At 39.2% G+C, this 22,800-nt stretch overlaps 1 protein-coding gene across 1 annotated transcript; it reads left to right on the top strand.

Moving 5' to 3' along the window:
* The first annotated feature begins 357 nt into the window (after positions 1 to 357).
* Positions 358 to 22,110, top strand: GPR180 (G protein-coupled receptor 180). The gene is made up of 9 exons (XM_086482025.1): positions 358 to 493; positions 2,029 to 2,187; positions 5,319 to 5,513; positions 8,999 to 9,179; positions 9,364 to 9,413; positions 12,977 to 13,134; positions 19,453 to 19,644; positions 20,002 to 20,079; positions 21,740 to 22,110. The coding sequence occupies exons 1-9, from the start codon at positions 358 to 360 to the stop codon at positions 21,896 to 21,898; spliced, it is 1,308 nt and encodes a 435-aa protein (XP_086338151.1). The 3' UTR covers positions 21,899 to 22,110.
* Positions 22,111 to 22,800: the final 690 nt, after the last annotated feature.

The following is a 22,800-nucleotide window of genomic DNA, read 5'->3' on the forward strand; positions in this document are numbered from 1 at the left end:
GAACAACGGACCTCGCCGCCTCCGAAGCGAGCGGCAGCAGCGCCGGCAGGCCGTGCGAAGCGGCCAAGGCTCTGCCTCCGCCTTCAACGGCTAGCGTTTTACGACGCTGGGTCTCAACTTACGGCCGAACCCAGCAACGGACACGTTGTAGCCGGAGAGGCGAGGCGCACGGTGGCACGGGAGGGGCGGACTGTTTGGGTCCCACCCCCCAGGGTGGGCGCGCGCGCGCGGCTCCCATTGGCTCTCTTTCCGCTCCTGCTGTCCCGCGCGCCCGCTTGTAACCCAGCGGGGTGCGGGGTCACGTGACGCGGCGGCGCGGGGGAGGGTAGCGGCGGTGGTGGGCGGCGGGGCCAGAGGATGAGGTGGCGGCTCCTGTGGCTCCTGTGCGCCGCCGGCTGGTGGGGCGCCGGCGGCAAGACCCTGCGCGGCGGCTTCGCCAGCGCCGCCGCCCGGCTGGAGCCGTGGCGGCCCGTGGCGCGGTTCCAGTTCCACGGTGGGTTTCCGAGGGAGGGGAGCGAGCGGCTCCGCGGCTGGGCCGCGCCGTCCCTGTCCGCCGTCCTGAAACGGGCGGGGGCGAGGAGCCGTTGGGGCGCGTTACAGCGGTGCGCGGGGGGGAGCCGTTAGGGCGGCGGCCCGAGGGGCCGGGGGTGCTGGAAGCGGCGGCGGGCAGCGGGGGGCAGGCGGGCAGCGGGGGTAGCCTGGCAGGTCGCCCTCCGCCGGGGCGTGCGGTGGGTCCGCTCCCCCCTGCGGGCGGTGTGGAGCCCGGGATAGCGCCGGAGGGACGATGGGAAGCTCGGCCAGAAGTGGGACCCCGCTTGCCTGAGGCGGGGCTGCACGAAGGCGATGGAAACGGGAGTTGGTAGCAGCCTGGCGTACCGCTTGAACAGCACCGGTGTTTATCAAACAGTGGAAAAGTGCGGTGTGGGTGCTCGGCGCTGTGCCTCCCTCCGTGTCCCGCAGCCTGACGTGGCGGGGGTATCCGGGAGAGCAGAGGCATTTTAGCTTTCACATCCATCTCTCCCTCCCTCCTGGAACTCCACCAAATGAGAGCAAAGCTCAACATTGCGCCTATCTGCTCCGCAACACTGGGTGGGTTTAGTGTCACCGTGCATCGGAATGTGAATTCTCACCTGCTTATTCCCAGTGGCTTTTCTTTCCAGTGTTACCAACTCCTTGTTAGTAATAATTCCTGACTTAAGCAGCCTAGCAGTGGGCTAGAACGGCCGCTGCAGAAATAACGGGTTGGAAAAGGCTCTTCTTGCCACAGAAGTTTTACTTTGCAAAAAGAGATATATGGAAGCATGGGGGGGTGCCATATACAACAAGGCTGTGCTGGTCAGCATGGTTTTTCAATATGCTGAGCATTTTGGTAGCTTACATTATTTTCTTTCTCAGTTAGCTTCATGGCAAAAGCATTCTGTGGAATGCTTCAAAAGACAACCATGAAGATAATACTTACATAGCCTTCCTCCCAGGCTGGAGGAGTAGTGTGAGAGGAAAACAAAAATATTTGCAAGGAAAAGAAGCCAGTGGGATGAAGGAAAATGTCGCACAAGTCTGGTATTAGACTCAAGAGCTACCCTATGATGCTCATAATCATGCTACAAAGGTCATAAAATATTAGACTTTGAACCACTTATTGAGAATCATTGAGGCACAGTCTTTACTTGAACTTGAGAAAACAAAATTTGGGTTGAGAGGAAGGAAAAAAAATGGTTATCTGGAAGTCTGTTTAAAAAAGAAGAGGGGAGGCTGTTTGTAGTAGAGAAGGTTAATGGCATTTGGTTTATGGTGAAGGTTTGTTTAAGTGCCATCGTAGAGAATTGTGCATGCCATATTAGGTTAATGAGATGTATAGAAATTGTTTCTGAAAGTGTGTAAAGACTTTTACAGGAAGCCGTGGTAAAAGTTTAAGAAATAAAGTGAAGCTGTACTGCTGCTACTTATAAAAAAAATCCATGCCACGCTAGCTTTTTCTTTGTAATGACATCAAGGCAGAGTAGTTGATTTTATTTTTTAAATATCAAGGTGACCATGCTGTTCTGTGTGTCAGAATCAAGAACGTAGCAGTAGCTGTGACAAAAGCAGCTCGACTTCACCTGTTTCAAGCACAGGAATGGCAGAAGCTGCAGAACAGTGTCCAAGATCACAGCTGTACAGAGAAGTTCTCTAAAGCTCAGCTGACAAGTGAGTTGCTACTTTTTTCCCCTTAAGAATTTGGTTATCTGTGTATTTAGAAGCCTGTTATCTATGTATTTAGAATATTTATTTTGATGAATTTGGACTTTGCATCAAGTTAAGTAAAAGCAGGACTTCGGCCTTCTGTGATTAAAATTTATTACAAGGAAGTAAAACTGCTTTTGTTTGAATCGCTTCGGAAGACTGTTTGCAAGTTATGGTTTAGTATACTGCTGGAAAATGAACAATCCTTAACAAATAATGACTTTAATGCAAACAGCCAAACTTTATGACCAGTTCTAGTCTCATGCTGTCACTTGTACACAACTCAGAAAGGGTACATGTTTGGCTGAAGATTTCGTTTACTCATTCAGTACAGAGATTTTCTTTAACTCCGTTTGGAGTAAAAGTCAGTCTTTTTAATCTCAACCTTTTTCCATAAAAAAAGATTTAAGTTGAGTATTTGAAAGAATTTACAAAGAATATTGTAATATGAAACTGGAGAACCTGAGAATCTAAACATTTGGGACAGTCAAATGTACAGTTTGAATTGTGACTTTTATTGCAGTGGAATGAAAAAAATTAGAGGCAAACTGATGGAGCCTGCTGCAGTTACCTCTAAACTTCTGAAGTGAATGCTTGTAAGGTGGGAGTATATAGCCCAAATACACAATAAAAGGGTAGTTTTGTATCTGCAAACCTTTTTTCTGTGTTCTTTTTTTTTTCCTTTCACAACCTCACAATCATTAGTTTTCCTTTTTTTTTTTTTCTTCTTTTTTTTGTTTTTCTGTCTGTAAGGTCATCTGCAAAAGTTAGTCTGGGTTATGCTGCCTTACTTTGTAACTTGCTTGTATTATCATTTAATGTTCTTTCACCCTTAATTTTGTAATTTGGTATTCATGCCTGAATCTCATATTCGAATGTCTTTAATATTTGAGCTGAGAATTATACCAGTGCAGAATTTGCAGGTTATCTTGTTGTCTTTTGTTTATGAAGGAACATTTCTCATTTGTCAGGAGGCTCCTGTTCTCCAGTTCCACGGAAGTTGCATTTTTCAAAGACAAGAGAACCAAAATAAAATAGCACAAAACTGTCACGCTTTGATGTACAAACCATGTTAGAAAATTTTTAATATACTATCAAAGATGAGCTAGTCAGGATAAAGCTTAACTTGAGTATCTTGTCTAAATGTAAAAGAACACTAAAACACTGAAGCATTCAGTTATATAACTGGAAGACATACTGAAATAATATTTTTGCAGCATTTATTGATCATAATATTATAAAACCTACTTAAAGCATAATTTTTCCTTTAAGAAATTAAATTAATATTAGAAACTTCACTCATCTGTATATCTTAAGTGGATATAGCTTCTCTTTTAAATGCATTTCCTCTGTGTGGCCAGACCTAGAGTAACAAATTGGCCTCCTGGAACATTGTCATAATGCAGTCTTACACAGATGTCACTTCTAAGGATGTAGTTCCTTTACACTTGATCTGAGCTGAACGTGAAGCGCTGCTGAAATGGCTAGCAGTTAGCCTGCCGCTCCTGTCTGTCCCAGCAGTATATTCTCTGTTTTCTACTGTGTTTAAGAATCATATGACCACAGGGTGAGTTGGATCTGTTTGCTGATCTTGGGCAAAATCAATTACGTTTTTATTTTCTCTCACTTTGCATGAGTTAGCTTGCAGATTTGATGGAAAACTGATTAAACACGCTCTGTGTGATCCTTAGTCTTGATGCAAGTAACACTGTGTCAGAACTTGGCTGAGAGTTGAGATGCAGAGTAAAGCCACCCCTGTTAGCTGCAGTTTGCCTTTTGTTTGGATTAAGCGCCATATGGAATCCTAAATCTGCGGTTTTTTAAATCTTGGGTATTTTGAAGGGAGCTGGTTCACTTTGTGTGTTTGATTGATAAGTTATGTAGCTCCAGAGTGGAATGCAGATGTACCATTGCCTGCGCAAGGCCAACTGCCTGTGTTAGAGCACTTTTTTTTTTTATTTTCTCTGGTTCCTGTGTTGTCTGAGTTTGTACTTCATGACAATTGCTGCAAAGAAATTTCTTCCTGGATCCTAATATTGATCAGTTCATGTCTTCAGAGAACAGAAAATAACTTATTGAAGTGGAAACAAGTTTATTTAAATTACATGTATGTTTTTCACAGGTAGGCTTCGAATTAGAAATTAGTTCTAAATTTTGTCTGCAAAACATTTAGGGATAATGAGTTTGATAAGGGTTGTTTTGTGTGTGCGTTTGAAGCTTTTTCATTTAGAAAGGCCTTTGCATAAATAACAGAATAGCTTGTTTTGTAGATTATTTTTTTTAATTAAATTTTTCTCTTTCCTCATCCTTCGCCATTGTCATCTTAAACTGTTAAGATTAATAGAGTAATTCACTGTGATTAACAGTCCAGTCATTATATTGTTACTGCTTCTACAGAGATGGCTTTCGTTTATGGTTGAGCTGATTAGCACTCAGGTTCATTAATCAGTGTAGTAGTACTTACGGTTCTTGCAGTTTCATCCAAATATAGACAGCCACAGATTTCATTTGTGGCAGGTGTTTATTTTGGAGAGATTGTTCTTGGTTAACAGTTGCTTTTAGGAACAATAGAGGTAAGATGAAACATCAGTCTTTTGCACAGTTAATTTTAAATGGAATCTGATTTGAAATATGCAATTTTATTAGACGATAGTCTCAGCCCGTAGCTGTCAATTGAAATTCGGTCTGTTGCGGTGTGGGGAAGATGCTGTAAAATATGCTAAGTTGCACCTATTTGTCCTGTCAGTACTGTACTAGAGGATGAAAGTGTGCTAAGCATAGGAGACACAGTTCGCAGTTACTGGCTTCTGGCAGAAGGGAGCTCTCCCAGCAAACCCGAAAGCTGAGAGGTGGAAGGCGGTACATATCCTCACCAACTCTTGCCTTCACCTATTTGAAGCAAAAGATGAATTTGGAAGTCTGGTCTCTGGTGTTATGCCTAGCTTTCAAAACAAAGATGCTTTTGTACTGTATGTAGTTTATAACCTGTATATGATGTTGTGGATTTAAATTTTATCTTCATTCAAAGATGAGTTTTCTAAAAACAAACTAATCAAGTATTTACTCCTATTTTTGTTTGTTGTTTTCTTCCAAAGTGACTGTGAACCACACAGAGCAAAATCTGACAGTGTCCCAGATTCCTTATCCGGAAACATGGTATGTGTTTTATGTAGACAAGTTTACCTGCGAGGAGAATTATTCTGAATCCGAGGATATTCAGTTTGAAATGGTCTTACTAAACCCAGATGCAGAAGGGAATCCATTAGATCACTTTAGCGCAGGGGAATCTGGTAAGATTTTTTTTTCTTAAAATTAGATTTGTAAGTTAAGGATCTGATCACCCAAACAAATCAATACTTACTATTCTTGGAAAAGTATGGGGAATGGATAGCAGAGTCTCTAGTATTTCCTGTTCTACTTTCTCATGGAGAGTGAACTTTAATTCATTTTCTAGCATTACAGAAAAATCCTGCCCTTTCTCTAGACTGACTTTCCAAAACTTGCCTAACTAGAAGTATAGATGCACAAGGAAAGTTAGTGTTAACATCTTTGCTGATAGGTATTTTTCCCATGTTGAAATTGTAAGCTTCCTCTTGAATGTGAATTTAATCCCCAATTTTAATCAATTCATTACATTCCTTAGCTTGTAAAATTTGATTCTGTGTGACGTGAGTTCATGCACGATAAAACATTTTGCCAGTACAATTACAGTTCAATGTTTAGGTCTTTCTAAGTATCTTAGTCACAGGCTGCAGACTGGATATTTGTCAGTCCTGATTTTATTTTATCTAAGAAATGCAATTTTAAATATTTAAACGTGCAAAGAAAAACTTTTAGAAGTGACTCAAGACAGCAGCTAAAGAAAAGCCTACATAAAATCATTTGCTTTGGACAGTCCAAACCAACCTAACGTATGCTTCATTGCAAAGCTTAGCTTCCTGGCTCTGGGATGCCTCATTAACAGGCCACTAGCCAAGGTCTGTTGTAAGAGAAGAGCCCAACAGGCTTATTCTGCCTTCATATACAGATTCAGCCTACATACCCAGAATAACCCTAATTGCTGTTCTCAGAATCATATGCCCTGCCGTCATTCTTGGTCTCAAGAGGATTTAGAGGGAACAAAGGCAGCTCCATTTTTGAAGGGAAGAAAATATTCACTGAAACATTTAGCAGACTCTGTAGTAAAGTAGCACTGTTAATAATTCATTTTTCAAGGCTTCTGAATTGACTTACCTGTCTCTTTAACTTCTTAACTGTGCTGCTTAATCTATGAACTTAGTTGGCAGTTCTTATTTGGTGAATTTTGTATCCAGAAGTGAATTCTAGGTTAATTTACTTATTCTCAAAAAGCAGTAGTAACATTCTTTTGATGACTCAAGGGACAAAGCGGCTAGCTGTAAGATGTCATGTGGCCCTTGAGAGCAGCGTACAGACCTCCTAGAGAGGCATCTCAGCTCTATATTAATTTTGTAGGAAGGCTTTGAGCACTTGGAAGCAGAACTCTTAACAGCTTGCACGCTGAGTAAGGAGGTGTATAAATATGTTGAATGCATGTATTTAGCTCTAACAACTAGGAAACAGGGTGAGCGGTACATGCCAAGTCCTCCACGGTTGTGGAGGAACACCTCTGTTTATTAAGAATTAAAACGTGCATCTGTGACAGAATCCTGAAGTTAAATGCCTGCATCTACCTTCAGAGAACTGAGCGTTTAATATCTCTTTTTCTCTCTGTCTCTGTCTCTCTCTCTCTCTCTCCTTTTTTTTTTTTTTTTTAAATGTGTCTTTGGGGAATAATGATTGTCATTTTTCCATAGAGGTGTGCAGCTTAGAACATTAGGGTATCAGAGAGAAGATCCAACTTCATTTCTTGGTTCTTTCATACAGGTGACTAAAACAGACATAGTTACAGGTGGTTCTAGTTAGGTCATCCTGTACTTCAGTTACTAAAGTTATGGCCAGACACAGGAGATCTCAAAATTAAATGTACTATGGGAAAGAACTGAGACCACAACCTAGTGATTAAGGTGTTTGCCTTGAGAGAGGAGGAGGCCTGGCTTCTGATCCCAGGCCAGCAATCTTTTATCATTTCATATGGTAGGGTTTTTTATGTAAGACATGATACCAGTGGAATCCAGGATTTCTAAGGGCAGCTGACTAGGCAGGCAGCATTTTGAAGATCTTTGAAGTTAGGTATTTAAAATTAAGGTACACGTGTTTTATTTTCTCTGTCAACTCTAGGTTATCTGAAAGTCAGGAAACTTAAAAAAGACAGGTTGAAAATTACCCTGCTGGGTTGTTTATAGTTGTATTTCAGTGCAACTTTCTCTTAAATCCTTTTGGTCTTAAGCCAATCATCCACAATCTGTCTTTGACTGGAAGGAGCTTTATCCTAAACGTTTAGTGTTTACTAAAAGCTAGTTGGTTTTCCTGGAGTTTTCCATATGTACCCACTCATCATGGTGAGAAATAACTAATCTGCAGAATCCTTGCCATCTTCAGCGTGTGTCTTAAGAAGCAGAAAGCCAAAGAGTAAAAGAATTAGATTTTGGTCTAAAATGCATATCTTTGTTATTCATAAATCATGCTTTCATGTAACCATCATACAAGAGAAGCAGAGTGGCCCTGTAATTTTTGTTTTATGAGTCTTTATTACCTTGTGCTCTTTTTCTCATGTTTCACTGTATGTATGTCCAAAATGATAAATTTTAGCCATAGAAGTTACAGTACTAGTGACTATTCAGAACTTATCCAGTTCTAATGTTTTTCAGCTTAGATACAGAAAAGTTGTAATTGCTCAGTTTCTAATCTCTGGGTGGAGCTGGTTGGAAGTTTTTAGCAGAGTTGTTTTGCTGCTGGAGGAAAAACATTGTTCAGAATCTGATTCTGTGGACACCACTGGGTTTCAAGGAAGGCTGGAGAAGGAAGACATAAGTTTTTTGTGAGAAACGTCTGTTTATCGATTTCTGCTTATAGCTTACTGGCTTTGACCCTTTGGGAGCTCGTGTGATGGGTTCCAAAGCTTCTGGACAATAGAAGAGATTTCCAGGGTCAGAGTCTTCAAGGAAGCACTTTGTCAGACTACTGCCAGACTGAAAATTAGAGGACTTCTGTTTTGTAAATAATAGTAAAAAGTTTGGGCATTTTTTTCAGATTGGCGCAAAAAAATCCACTGTCAACTTACTGTTCTCTGTGCTATTTTTCTTTATCTAGCAGTTTTCTGTCTTCGTCAACTGTGCTGCTTGGACTATTTTATGTGGAGGAAGGGTGACACCCAGTGGTTAAATAGGTGCAACAGAAATCTGTTCTGGGCTTCTCTCGTGTCAGATTGTACCTTTCAAAATTGAAGCAAAAAAAAAAAAAGTTAAAAATTAATCCTTTAATAAATATGTTCCTGACTGATCAAATGGGCTACAATTATTTCCTGTTTATCAGGAAACTTTATGCTACTTGATACTATTTCAGTAATTGCTACAAAGCTATTTGTATTTTAACAGAATCTCTCCTACACTCAGAAAAGATACTGTTGAATAAAAAAATACTTTGTCAGATCAAATAATAATCAGCTCTGGAAAAATTCGGTGACTTCCTTGGACAAAATAGGCTAGGATTTACTCATTTGAAGTGTACTAACCTTTTGGGTGACAGTTACTAAGTATTTCCCAGCAATTACATAAAAAAACCCCGTATTTTGTTTTAGTTATTTACTGCTAGTAGCAATGTTTCTTTATAAAAACTAAGCAGTGTTTGTTGGTTTTTTTTTTTTTTCCCCCCACAGGATTACATGAATTCTTTTTCCTGCTTGTCCTGGCATACTTCGTAACTGCTTGCATATACGCACAGTCCCTATGGCAAACAATTAAGAAGCGTGGACCTATGCATACTGTGTTAAAGGTGTTGACAATTGCTTTACTATTGCAGGCTGTTTCAGCTTTTGCCAACTACCTGCATTTCTCGAGGTATCTTTGCTTATTTTTGCTTTAAGACTTGAAGAACATTGTGTTGTAAAGATCAGTACATGATCTTTCCTGTGGTGATTGTGACAAAACATAGAATTGACTTTTTAGAACTGCATCATTGCCTAAATGTACATATTCAAGACTCACTCACTTAAAAAATATCATCTTTTTATTCTTTTATCAGTTATTCTAAAGATGGAATAGGAGCACCTTTTATGGGAAGTCTGGCAGAATGTGAGTATGCTTGTCTACTGTTTCTTACGTATTCCTACGCATTAATCTGTATAATACATTAGCGAATCCTGTCGTAGGACTGTATCACTGGTTTTTTAACATAAAATACTAGAAGCTGCTCTTCTGAAAACCAGGGTTTATTCTAGATGTTTACAATCACTGTTCTAAAGTTATAGTTGTGGTATTGTTTAGGATTTTTGAAAGGATTTTCTTGTCTGAAGATTCCTTCGTACAAAGACTTAAATACATGCATATCACATGAGTAAATGTTTCAGTACATTGAAGGGTTTGCAGAGTTTGCATCATCTAGAGTAGTGAAGCTTTTTAGAATACTTAATTACATTTTATGGAGTGTTGTCATTTCACTAGTGAATTAAACATTTATTATAATGGAAAAGTAGGTGTTTTACAGCATGAGCGATATGATTAGTGTGATGCAAAAAGTGCTTATGTAAAGAATTGGTGATAACAAAGCATTTTTCTTCACTCTGTAGATATTCTGAATTCTCACTGGAGCTGAATTCCTGTAACATTTTCCCTCAAAATGCACTAAGTTACTTTTCTTGGATTCTTCAGTGTTAAATGTTGTTGTTGGTTTGGGTTTTTTTTTCTGTAGCTCACATTTGAAGCATTGGGTTTTTTTTTTCTCAGCAAATACATTGAGTTTTGATTGGCTTGAAGCACCCCCAGAAAGTAGTACTGTGGTAGTGAGATAGCGTTGGAGAGTAACAGCCTATATAGAAAAATATTTCCCTTCCTAGAGTTCATTTAGAAGCTTGCAGTTGGAATTAACAGCCTCTTGATGGCACTTGGCACCACGGTAATTGCTTCTTTCTTGTTTTAACCATTTGAGTTAGCAGCTCCTTGCAGCCTCTCCAGCAACTGTATTATTAAACTTTCCCTCTCGTCTCTTGAAATGCAATTAAATAGAGAATATGGAGGTAGTCATAACTCCTCCCCAGTGAGAAACCCAGTGTTAAATACACAGCCAGAACTTCAGAGAGAGTAGCTTCATGTTAGATTTTCTGTGTATTGTTGTGAAGAGCCCACTTTTATTTACTTAAAGCAAAGGTTATTAAGAATAAAACTTTTTTTTTTTTAATTTTGAAAGAGAGTTTTTTCTATTCTACTGTTCTTAAGGTTCATGGTTCCCAAAACAGTAAAAGAACAGAAGTAGTAGAAATGTGGAAAGCTTTGTTGTCAATTACAGTTCTGAAGAATGGCTGATAGCAAGTAGTATAGTTTGAAGATGGAAGGTGCTACTGTTTTTCCTATATCACAACAGAAATCTGAGTTAAAAGTAAATGGTAAAATTTCTGTTTGCTGCAGTGGGGCTAGAATTTCTTCCTAGAAACCTGTTCGGATGCTATCCCAAGCAATTACTCTTTTCCTACCGTCATTTTGTCTTTACCATGTGTAAAGACTTGACCCTCAGTCTAATTTATCGCCAGAGTTAATCACATAAATCATACAAATAATGCTGGCACTCACAAGCATTACAAATAGTGACCTTTTAACTTTTGGTAAGACCAAAATGTGAAAAGTCAAGGAATATTATTGTGAATATTATATTATTAACAGCCAAAAAACATGAGCTGTGATGAAATCAGACAAATATGGTATCAGCTCAGTAGCAGTGAGTTTACGCTGACCCTGGATATCATGGGATTATTGTAATTCTAGAAATTTCTCTCAACCTTCTTACTTTCTGGCAAGGTATATGAGATGTCAAAGATTAAAGCTGGTACTGAATTTTTATCTTATACCGTTTTGTCTGGAAATCCATTTGAATTGTTGCCACACTGAAGCAAAGCAGTATCTATATCCAAGATGTGATTGAGAGATGATGTCTGGCTATAACTTATAGGGCAAGCTATCTTAAGGAGAGACAGAAAATAAAATGCTCTCTACAGCGTCCAGATTTGTTGTAATTTTTCTACCTTGGATTTGTGACACTGGCATGCCTTGGGTTCACATAACAATTTTTTTCTAGCAAGTACTATGTCTCCACAGCTAGCATTGTGAAATAATTCCAAGATCATTTTGCCCAAAATCAGTGCCAGTTCATTTTATTAAAGAATGAGCAAGTTTGTATTTACTGAAAGCTCTTGACATTTCTTAAACAGCAAAGGTGTCTGAATACATTAAGAAGCGTTTAAGCATATAAACTGTGAGAATACCAAATATATCTCAGGAATAACATGTTGAGGTCTGTTTTATATCCATATTTTGCTAGTATTGATGAGCATCGGGGAAATATTGTGTCTGATGTTCATTTAACACACTTCGCTGGTGTGCATATTAATCTCTGTACAGAGGCAACATTTTCTGTGCCAGTATTTTTAGTAAATGTGGAAGTACATTTATCTTTTATAATACAGTCCAGTTGTATAAAAATAGAAGTTTGCTTTTGTGACATAGAAATATTTTTTTTGTACCTGATAGTGTAAGTGGAAATTACAAATAAGGAACAAATTTAATTGAACTAAAATATTAAATCATGTGAAATCAAGTGAAAAAGGAAGTATTGTTGTCTAGTGCCCAATCTCTAGCTTCCGAACCGAATTTGAAACTTCCATAATATAAGAATCGGGTTTTTTTTTCTTGTACATCTCTGCTACACCGGTACAATGAGCCAGTTTACTCTCAAGTCCCAGCACCAACTTAAAAATTGTTCGGTGAGTTTCAAAGACCTACCAGGTCTATAGCTAACAATCACCCAGAAAGAAATCTTCAGTTCTTTCTACTGTTGGTAGTACTTCAACAAGGCTGACATTTAATATATTCTACCTTGAAGATTTCTTTATTCAGCCACAGCTTCAAACACAGGTTTGAGACGCTGACTAAGAATGTAACTTTATGGAGTATGTGTTAATTGTTCCCAAACAGAGGGGAAAAAAAATGGACATAGCAAAATGAGACAAAGGTAGTTTGCATTTAATAAAATGAAATACAGGCAAGTTGTTGCTCCAAATGGAATTTGTGTTAGGGTTAGTCATTATATTTTTCCCTTTAATATCTCAGAGTGGAATTTGTCCTAAATATTTGTGCTTTCTGTTGCAAGCTACTGCATCCTTAAGACAAAGTGCGATTAATTTAAAGTACAATGCAACTATCTGATTTTGGAACAAAAGGTTTTCAGTGCAAAGAAAGGAGTTCATTTCATCGTGTTTCATATTTGCAGTGTGATTAACATACATACGATTTTAATTCTTTAGCATTTGTAAGTCCATTTATGCAGATGGAGTCCTGAGCCCAGACTTCTTTGATACAAGAGTGGGCTTGGGAAGGATGTGGCACTGTGCCCATGTTGTTGCAGAACTGCAGCGTAACTAGAGGAAGGCTGATAGTGATCTGTTCAGTCACTGGAAACTACTCAAAGTACCCACATTTTGTGGCAAAGCCATCTCAGCTAGTCAAACTATCATCAAAATTATGACTAAAGGTGATACAGAGGCGTGAATGTCCATCCTTCATTTGTGGCTCTATATAATGTTTCTCTTTGCTTTAGAAAAAAAAAATATTTTTGTGTTGACTGTTTATTTTTCTTTTGTTTTCAATAGTGTGTGACATAGTCTCACAGATCCAAATGCTATATTTATTGTTGAGTCTGTGTATGGGTTGGACGATAGGCAGAATGAAGAAATCTCATGGCAGACCTCTTCAGTGGAATTCCACTCCAACATCTACTGGCATTGCTGTAGTAGTTGTTGTTACACAGGTTTGTATCTTATATTCATTCTTATACTGAAATATACAGCTGCTATTAAGTATGACAGAAGTGTGAACCAACTAATTTCAATATTTTATGAGGGAAGGAGTATCAAGACTGGAAAAAAACCCACAGCATAATGTACACCTAGTATGTCTAATAGGTAACAACACCTTCTCTTTACTTTAACAATTTAAGGTGTAGCTCCACAGTATGTTTTTGTTCAGCAGTAAAACCACTTAAGAAGTTCCCACAGTTTTCCAAACTCCTGATTGTGCCAATTGTTCATAGCATTATACTGTAAACCAGATCAATGCAATGATCTAGATTGTGGGGGAAAAAAAAATATATATTTCAGCACAGTCATTTTACTGATGTGATTTATAATGTGATCCTATAAATAGCTGTAATCAGTACAACTGAGAGGTGATGAGCTACCTTGTGGGGGCTGACAACAAATAGCATGAGAGGAAAGATGAGAAAAGCTGCTGTGAGAAATTCTTTCTGTCACCAAAACAAAATTGAAATCCTCGGTGTCCTCCTCCTCTTAGAACCACTCAAATAGGATGTCTAATGGGCTTTTAAACAATACAAGGGAATTCTTGAAAGGTTCATTTGCAGGATTGGTCTTGCAAATATACAAATGATCTGACACATAATTTCATTCAAATATTTTCCATTAGTATAAATTAGAAAGTCAAGTAAACCAGTAACTTAAAAGTAAATTGTAATGGAGATCATCCAACCCTGGTGGTGCCTTTTGTAAACAAATTTTTTTAAATCGCAACATAAAACCAAGAGAATCTGAAAGCAATTGAGAAAGAGAAGAGCAGGGAGAAACTGGAGACAGTAATGAGGAAGAGATTATACTGAAGATTTTGTGCCATTTGAGTGGTATCTGTAATTAGTGCTGCTTCCAAACTAAATAAGTGGACTGCTAAAACATTAAGAGTAGCTGGGAGCTGACATTTCTTGCTAATTAAGAATATAAACCAAAGGCTGTTAAGGTCAATGGGACTGTTGAAATTTCAAGATAGGTTCGTTCCACCTTACTTTGACACCCAGCTAGCACCAGAAATTTTAGATGCTGGTAGTAAAGAAGGGTTCTAAAGTATTTAATTTTATTTATGTCTCTCCACTCATACATACATACATATGGGTGTGTTAGTACTCTGTCACTTCAGGCTGGAAAGTTTTTTTGTTGTTGTTTCCTTTTTGGTATACATAGAAAGGACACTCAGTGTCATTACCTTGATCTTTTTTTGTTTGCTACTTGTGGTAAAAATTTGGGCAGGTATCATATGTATATGCTGCTTTCCCTGGTACTGGTCCATTACACATCTCTGTTGGGTCTTTGAGCACCACTGGAGCGTTGGTACAAATAATTGCTAGCACAATTTGGCTGTCTTACTTTTCACCACGAATGCACAGCTCTGCCACATTTCTGCTCCTGGTACCATTGGGAATGTCAGGTTTGGCAGGTGTCTTGTAGGGAGAGAATATGCATATCAGAGTGTGTCATTGCCTGGGTAGTTTTGCACCCCCATCTCAGTATCTGCTGTCTCCAGCAAAAGTGCCCTGACACCAAGAGTATCCTTGCCCCATCTGGAGAGGGTGTTTTCTATCTCATGGTTCAGTACATACAAAATATACCTTCTGCCAGATTTCTTCTCCTTAATACAGAATGCAGCTGTTGAACTCAGGCGAGCAGGATCCAGGCCTCATCACCTCTGTCAAAGATGGTGAGCTCAGGACTTCATTCTCTGGATTAGTCTGTTGTTCACTGGTCTCTCTAGATTGATGTGGGTGTTGGACCTGCTGTAACAGGGCAATCAATGAGCACTTTTAATGATTAAAAACCTAGAATAACCTCCTTTCTGTCATGCTCTTTCCCAGAGATTCTTAATGGGAGAGCCAGCTTCCTCCCATGCCAGAGGTTGGACAGACTTATGTGGATAATCAGAGATGTTCTGAGGGCTTGCTGTGGAGGATGCTGAAAACTGCATGTGTTACCTTAACGCAGCAGATGGAGATTGAACCGTGTTAGTTTTACTGACATTCTACACTACCTGTCCTCATGTCATCTTCAGGGAAGTTAAGCAAGTGGACAGCCTGGCAAACATGTTGTTCTTCAATTTAACTGCTGTTTTGACTGGCAAACTATCTGACCCTGTTTGCCTGTTAATAGTTCAAATTACTCAGCAAGTTTTCAGGGTTTTTTTTCTCCTTTTTGTACTGATGCTATGGACTCTTCCTTTTTGTTCTTTCAGAAACACCAGCAATTTCCCAGGCTGTGTTTACAGGTTGCCATCAGTGTGGGGTGGACACAACCTCCCAGTCAGCAAATCTCTTGTGGTCTTTGCAGCTGCAAACAGGTAGCATCTCAAAAGAGTGACAAGTCTGCCATTCAGCATCTGCCTTTGCCTTAACTTGTTCTTTATTTCAGCTTCAGAACAAAAGATTCCCAGGCTGCTCTGCGTCCGTTAAAGATTCCATTCTTTGCTGCTGAGACACAAACCTTGTTCAAAACTATTGATGGCAGGCCTTTCCCATCACATAGGCCTGAGCAGTTTCAGCTTTCAGGGCTGATCGGAGTGGAGGCAATGATTCTAGAAAGATAGCTGATCACTTTGAACCTGACTGAAATGACATAGAATCTTAACTGCATTAGTCGTCACGTTTCACAGAGGTTCTTATATGCACCCCCAAAGGTGTGCTCAAAATAGGCTCTGTCTCTGATCTTGGATCTAAATCATTTTTACCATACTGACATTGCATGACATCAGATACCCAAGTACTAGCTATGGTTAGAAGCGGCTAGTTAATCCACTTTACTTTGTTGCTACTTTTAATTTTCCTTTAGTTTCCCCCTTCCCACTCAGAGATGATCTGTCCCATGAGAACCTGCCTTTACTGGAGATTGATATGTTATCTTGGCTTGCCATAAAGTCAGTGTTGGCATAGCAAAGGGGAGGAGGGGTTCTACCATAATTGTTTCCTCATGACAAAAGAAGAAGAGTGTCTGGTTCTTCATTGTATGGACGTGGAGGTTCAACTTGTATATCTGGAACATCAGGATGATGTCCGTGGCAAACATTCTTCTAGCATTTGAAGAGCAAGACCAGTACTGGACAGTGGTGTCCTCTGTGACCCAAGATAGGTCAGAAGTATGTGCAGGTGAAGGCAGGCAGTTTGAACAGTGTGCTATGTAAACAAGAAGATGGTCATTCTCCTGTGCTTTATGAAGAAGCAGTTGTGACTTTAAGGTTGGACATAGGTATTGCACATAGGTATTTGACTTAGCTCTTCAGCTACCTGGCTCATCCAGTTCTTTTGTCTACAGCTAGAGCAGAGTTGTTCTTTTGGATAACAATTAGAATTCCCTCCAATTTCTTCTCAGAGCTCAAACGTAGTTCTACTTGCTGTCAACAACAAAAAAAAAAGACTCTGATATCCACTTCAACAGATTCATGTCTGAGTGGTTTTTTAGCTTGTTCCTGATATTACAGCTAAGTGATCTGATGTATGCCTTTCTGTGGTCAAGGTAAAGGACTTCAGGGCTTTATTGACCTTAATTTCTCAGGCATAGTCAGACAAAGAGATTTTGACTTCAAGGTCATGCTTGTCTATGAAAGCTCTTCCTTCGTTTAGAACAGATTGCCTAATCCTTTGTAACCTAGAAATGCTCCATAGCACAGATTTCTTTTTTTGTAAGATCCTGCTTTTCTTTGGTGAGCAAGAACAATCCAGTAAGTAAGAGCAATGACACATGTTCACCTTGTCTGAGTTTCCAGTGTGTTGCACTGACTGTTCCATCTCTGCCTCTAATGCAACTGAAGGAAGCTGGACTTCTGTGATCTTACATTGCTGTCACTACACACGGTCTTTGATCAGCTGGTTTCTGTGTTGTTTATACTCTTTAAAGGACTAGTCCAGAGCATACCCTGCTGTCGGACACTATTTTCCCATGGGGATATGGACTTTGTTCTCATGATTCCTTTACCCCAGCTCTTTGTCATCTTCTCATGAAAGAGGCGTCCTTTATTGTTGTTACTATTGGTGTAGGTTAAAGAAAATTCAAACCCTCATGAGCTCTGTTCTTTAAGGTTAAGCTATCCCTGAGATCTAACTAAAGTTTCTTCTTGAAGCAGTATCACCGTTCCATCTCCACCAGCCTATATTTCTTCCCCCCAGATATGTGCTTAAGTCAGGAAGATTCTGTATGTAGGAGATGATTGGGGATTTTTATTTTCTCAGGCAGTGTATGTCCAGTCCAGGGAAGTGAAATACTTCAGCTTTACACTTCCCAAGTGTAAATACCAAAAGGCGAAATGCTCTGTACAAGACTGCAGTGATTCTGTAACTGGTAGAACCCTTGTTTGTTGCCTGAGCATGTTCTACCTGGACTGAAATAACTTCTGTGATAGGAATTCATCGATTTCATGCCAAAACTAGTGCTGTAGACACAACTTTAACAAACACTGTGCTGTATCTCAGGGTTTCAGGAGCCATTTAGTCTTATTTCAGTCTTACTTCTTGACAGAATTCTCAGTCAAGTAGTTTGATCATTTGTAGATGTTTGCTTGGGGTTACTCAGAAACAGTCTGTTACTGTGGGAACATTTGAAGCCTGTTGGTCAGATTGTTTACTAGTAACCAGTGGTGTTCAAGATGTGCATGCTTCACATCTGTCCCTCTATCCTTCCATTTTCCATCCAGGTAGCTGAGGAGTGACAGAAATGATAGCAATTGTGCTTGCTGTGTCACGGCCTAGGTGAGTGAGGTGAAAAGCATGAGAGTACTCTCTGAGGATATTCTAAGCAAAAATGATTCTGTCTTGACTGATGAGACTCTAAAGACACCCACCTTTGGAAGGCACAGGTGGATTACACTTTTTTTTTAAAAAAAAAAAAGTATCAGTAGCCTTTTTGTCTTTATGTAGTTAATGTAGTGAGAGTGCCTTTGAATGCCTTCAGAAAGGAATCTGACTAATTTAGATTTCTAAATTGAGGCGTACAATGTCTGCTTCTAAAGGCCTTCAGAGCTACCTCACCCATATAAATCAAATTTGCCTACCTTTCTTCAGAAAGCCTACTTCATTAGGCACCTGAAACGTAAGTGCAAGTTAGATGTGTGCAGTAGGTGGACTGGATTCCCGTGTATATTCACATCTTAAAATGCCATCCGGCTGCTGCATGATGCTGGGAGAGTCTGAATTTTGTGTATTCTAATTTATAACGTTAACATTCCCAAAGTCTTAAAAAGGTATTCTTAGCAAGACCCATTTTTTTATGCAGCAAGTAGGCGCCTGCCTTCTAACCAACTAAGATTCAGAAACCAGGCATTTCTTAGTCTGTTTTTCTTTAGCCAGTCTATCAATACTTTTTCTCATAGTGCTTGTACAAAATTGGATTCTGCAGCAAATGGGTACAGTGCTGAGAGTTAAGGAGGATTACCGTCTTTCATGTAGTTATCTGTTGGCTAGAGTGTTTGTCCAGATGTTGGATCAGCATTTGGAACCTGTGACGCTCCCTTTCCTAGACCCTAGGAGGTTTCTGAGCTGGTTGCTTGCAGAGTCAGGCTCGCTCGCAGTTTCTGACCTAGCTGATGTTGAATTCTTTTCTCCACAATGGCACGGCTTCAATAGAAGGGGTGGAGAGTGGCCCACCCAAGAGCAGCCTATAGCCTGGCAGTTGCAGCGCTCTCCAAGGAGGTGGGAGATGCAAGCTGGATATCCTTTAGGCAAAGAAGGGAATTGTGGGAGATCCAAGTTCAACCTGGGTGAATGCTTGAGCCTTTAGGCTATTGTATAAAAGGGGCAGCAGCACCACCCTCTTACTTCCCCATCTTTGCAAAGAAAAGTGAATCCTGTTAGGATTTTGAAAGAAAAGGCGTAGTCGTCTGCCTTTGAAACAAGCTTTACAGGTTGTGGATCCCAAGTGGAAGGAGACACCTCCCTGTAGCTCTGTGGAATCATTTCAGTGGGCTTCCTGCTGAGTAGGCCGACTGTTTAACATAGTGATTATTTTGGATCTTATGCTAAGGTGCCACTTTCCTTCTATCTAAATTGGAGGAAACTTTAACTTGTCAAACTTCCTAAAAGTTACGGAATGCAAGAAGTCAGACTCTGTTCCTTCCAGTTGCGCTGGGATTAATAGGTAGTGCCAAAAAGCAGTTCAGGTTTTTTGTGTAACATGGCAGTCTCCAACAAGCAGAGTGGAACATGACCAGTTGTGCAGATAATTTAATCTGCGATGGGAAGATTAATTGAAGTTTAGTGTAACCTTGTTTACTCTAAATGTAGTTTGCTGTTGTTGTTCTTTTCCAGAGCTTTTTATTAATTTGGGAGCAGTTTGAAGACACGAATCACCACAGCTACCATTCACACCATGGCTTAGCAAGCGGACTGCTTATTGGCCTCCGAGTTTGCCTAGCTTTGTCACTGGCTGCTGGTCTTTACCAGATCATCACAGTGGAGAGAAGCACGCTGAAAAGGGAGTTCTATATCACCTTTGCCAAAGTATGGGTGACATTAGGGAAACTGATCCCTTCTGCTGTAAATATGATTGTGGCATGCAGTTGACTGAAGCACTAAACTCTTTTCCTTCCCAAGAAACTTAGTGTTTAAGTGTCTGATTTGATTAAATTGCACCCTGTCATCATACTCTGAGTAGTCATTTTAATTTGACAAGGAGCATAGAGCTTTTTTAAACAGAAATCCCACCTTTCATTGTGTGGTTTTCGTTCTGTTGATTGAAAATTAAACAATGGGTTCGTAAAATAGACAGAAATGTAAATGCAATTCCTCTAACTGTCATCTCTTTCTTCTAAGCTGGCATGTAGTCATTTTATAACTTATACTCATCTTCTCTTTCAGGCCTGCATTCTCTGGTTTTTGTGCCACCCATGTCTTGCAACCATTGCTGTAATATTCAGAGAATATCAAAGAGAAAAGGTATGTACAGGCAAGATAAAAGAGATGGAATTTGAATAGTAGTTGTTCTTCATGTTCAGTGTTTGTTAGCAAACTCATGCTCTTAGGCTGTTAATCTTATGACCCTAAAGCAACTTGAAAAGTCTTAGTCACACAGCTCTCATTGATGCTAATGTGAGTCATATTTTACAAAGGCATACAGGGTTTGAATCATCTGAGGGTAATCATTTCTAGGTTAAGGGAGGGAGAGGGGGAGATTGTTAAGTCAAAGGAAAATGTGGAGGGGGTGTTTTATTTTATTGTTTGCTTGTTTGTTTTTTAATTAAAAACACCTTGGGGATTCTTTTAACAAAGCTAATGGAAAGATCAGTGGAATTTTTTTTTGTTGTTTACTTTTTAGTCTTCATCCTTTAAAAGTTTTATGTGGCTAAATAGGTTGCGGAACCTGTAGCTGAACTGTATTTTTTTAGATTAAGAAATCTGTCCAAATATGTAGTTTGGTTTGTAAGTTCCAAACAGTTAAAAACAAAGGTGGACTCACTGGGTTTCTCGGTTGCTTAAATGTGTTGGGAACTAGAGAACTAGTGTGTAGAGCCTGCCATGTTCAGATAAAGTGCACTACTATTCTCAGGTGATTAACTACCTCATTCCAGGGTAGAGTTTGCTGCTTTTCTTTATGGTTGTAACCATCTGTATGCAAATATTTTCTTGAAATTGAGCATTTATTTGTGTAGAGGCTATGTAAGGGAAAGAAAAAGTTTCCACCAAAAAAAAATGTAGTAAATTAAATACTACATCTGATTTAAAAAAAAAAAAAATCTAGAGAGAAAGAAAGACTCCTCTAGAGCTAGTAATGAAAGGACCTTTTGTTGTTGCTTGATGAAAACATCGTCAGCGCAGAAGGACAATCTCGAGAGGTAGGATCAATAAAGGAAATTTTTGCACTATTTTGAGATTTTGAGCTTACTGGAGGGAGAGTACAGTTGCTCTGCTTTTGCATTGTATGCAGCTGCAGTTCCTACCTTATGATAGTTTGTCTGTGTTTCCTTTTTTAAATGCACTTCAATACAATAAAGAAATGCATGATCAATAAATACTGTATTTGTTTAAGAAAAACATGTATTCTAAAAGACTCTCTGTACATAAACTTAGACTTTTGCCTTCTCAGAAACAGTAGTTACCTTAATGCACTTGATAAATACTCCTCACACATCTTTTACCAATTAAGAGACTTGCACTGAAGAGAGGTCTGGCTAAATGAGACTGATAAATTCCTATCCTCATAGCTCCATGATTGTGCTAGTGCAAAGTGTTTCCAGGCTTTTTTTTTCCATTCTGTTTGTTGTAAGAATAGAATATCTAAACATCACCTCTGCTTGTGAAACTGCATGGGTGGTGAATTGCAAGTCTGAAATTCCCCAGAACAGAGACTGCCAGAAGGGTTATGTGACTTGCCCGGGGCTATCTGCTGCTTTGAAAACACCCAGGTGTGAGAGTCTGAATCCTGGACTTGAGATTCATGTTCAAATCTTTTGTAACTGCAGCAGTATTAACAGGTTTAAAGTTAAACCTCAAGCACTTACATAGTATGATGATAGAAATTTATTGTGGGTTGTTTGGTGGGATTTTTTTTTTTTCCACTTACTTTTCCCCTTTCTCTTTCTTTTTTTTTTGTCTCTAGATTATTACCATAGGTGTTATCCTCTGTCAGTGCATCTCCATGGTTATCCTTTACAGACTTTTTCTATCTCATAGTCTATATTGGGAAGTATCTTCGCTGTCAGCAGTGACTTTGCCACTAACGGTATCCTCTGGACATAAAAATCGACATCACTTTTGAGATGTTTCGGAAGAATACATTATGTGCAATAATGACTTACCTATACAGGTTGTTTCTTGTCATAGGTGTGTGATACATTGGTTTCACTGGAAAACTGAGTGATGATATCAGAGCATTTCACAGACCTTTGGGAAAAATCCGTAATTTGAGTAATTTTATAAATACTGTTTTTGTGTAGCATGTGGTGCTGAGCTGTGTCACAGAAAAGTACAATGAATCTTCTCTCTCCCATTCACAGACACAAAAAAAAGTCCTTACTTTCTATCAATACTAGGTTTGAAGGTCTTATAAAATGCAGTTCTGAAAACATCTACAAGCTCAAACAAGTCTGAAATAGGCCAGTTGTGAAATTGGTGTGATGCGTAACGATGAGTACAAGTTCTTTTTATTTTCGTGCTTTAGAGAAAATGCATTTTATGTGTAAGTGTAAAAGAAGGGGAAACAAAAGAAGGAGCATCCCCTAGAAAACACATGTAAAATGTTCACAACTGACTGTGAGAAACTTTCCTTTATTATTGGTGTAAAAGAAAGGCCTTTCTTGCAACTGATGTTCATACTGCTTAAGATTTTAATGGGAATGAAAATAGGGTTTATATCTGCCTTTCTTTTTTAAATGGATGTAACTAAAAATTTCATCCAGTAATGAAGGTCTAAACAGTATTTGAGGCTTAGAAGACATAGCAACATAAAGGTATTTAAAACAGCAGGCTTGCATCTTTTAAAGAAAAAAAAAAAAGGCAAAGTAAATGGAATGGGTGATGTGGTACTAGAATTTTAATCCTGATATAATTCATTTCTGTTACATTGAGGATTCAATCATAATTAAGCCATATACACAGATTAAATTAACAGAAGCATTTCAAATAAATGTTGGTTTCAGTCATCAACTACCCATGAATTCC

The sequence above is a fragment of the Leptosomus discolor genome, chromosome 1 (assembly GCF_034619465.1).
Source record: "Leptosomus discolor isolate bLepDis1 chromosome 1, bLepDis1.hap2, whole genome shotgun sequence".
Taxonomy (NCBI): Eukaryota; Metazoa; Chordata; class Aves; order Leptosomiformes; family Leptosomidae; genus Leptosomus; species Leptosomus discolor.

Coding starts and splice junctions, on each gene's coding strand:
- GPR180 (XM_086482025.1), top strand. CDS start 358: ATGAGGTGGCGGCTCCTGTGGCTCCTGTGCGCCGCCGGCTGGTGGGGC. Junction 5,514..8,998: donor CTTTAGCGCAGGGGAATCTG/GTAAGATTTTTT, acceptor TTCCCCCCACAG/GATTACATGAATTCTTTTTC. Junction 13,135..19,452: donor TAGTAGTTGTTGTTACACAG/GTTTGTATCTTA, acceptor GTTCTTTTCCAG/AGCTTTTTATTAATTTGGGA.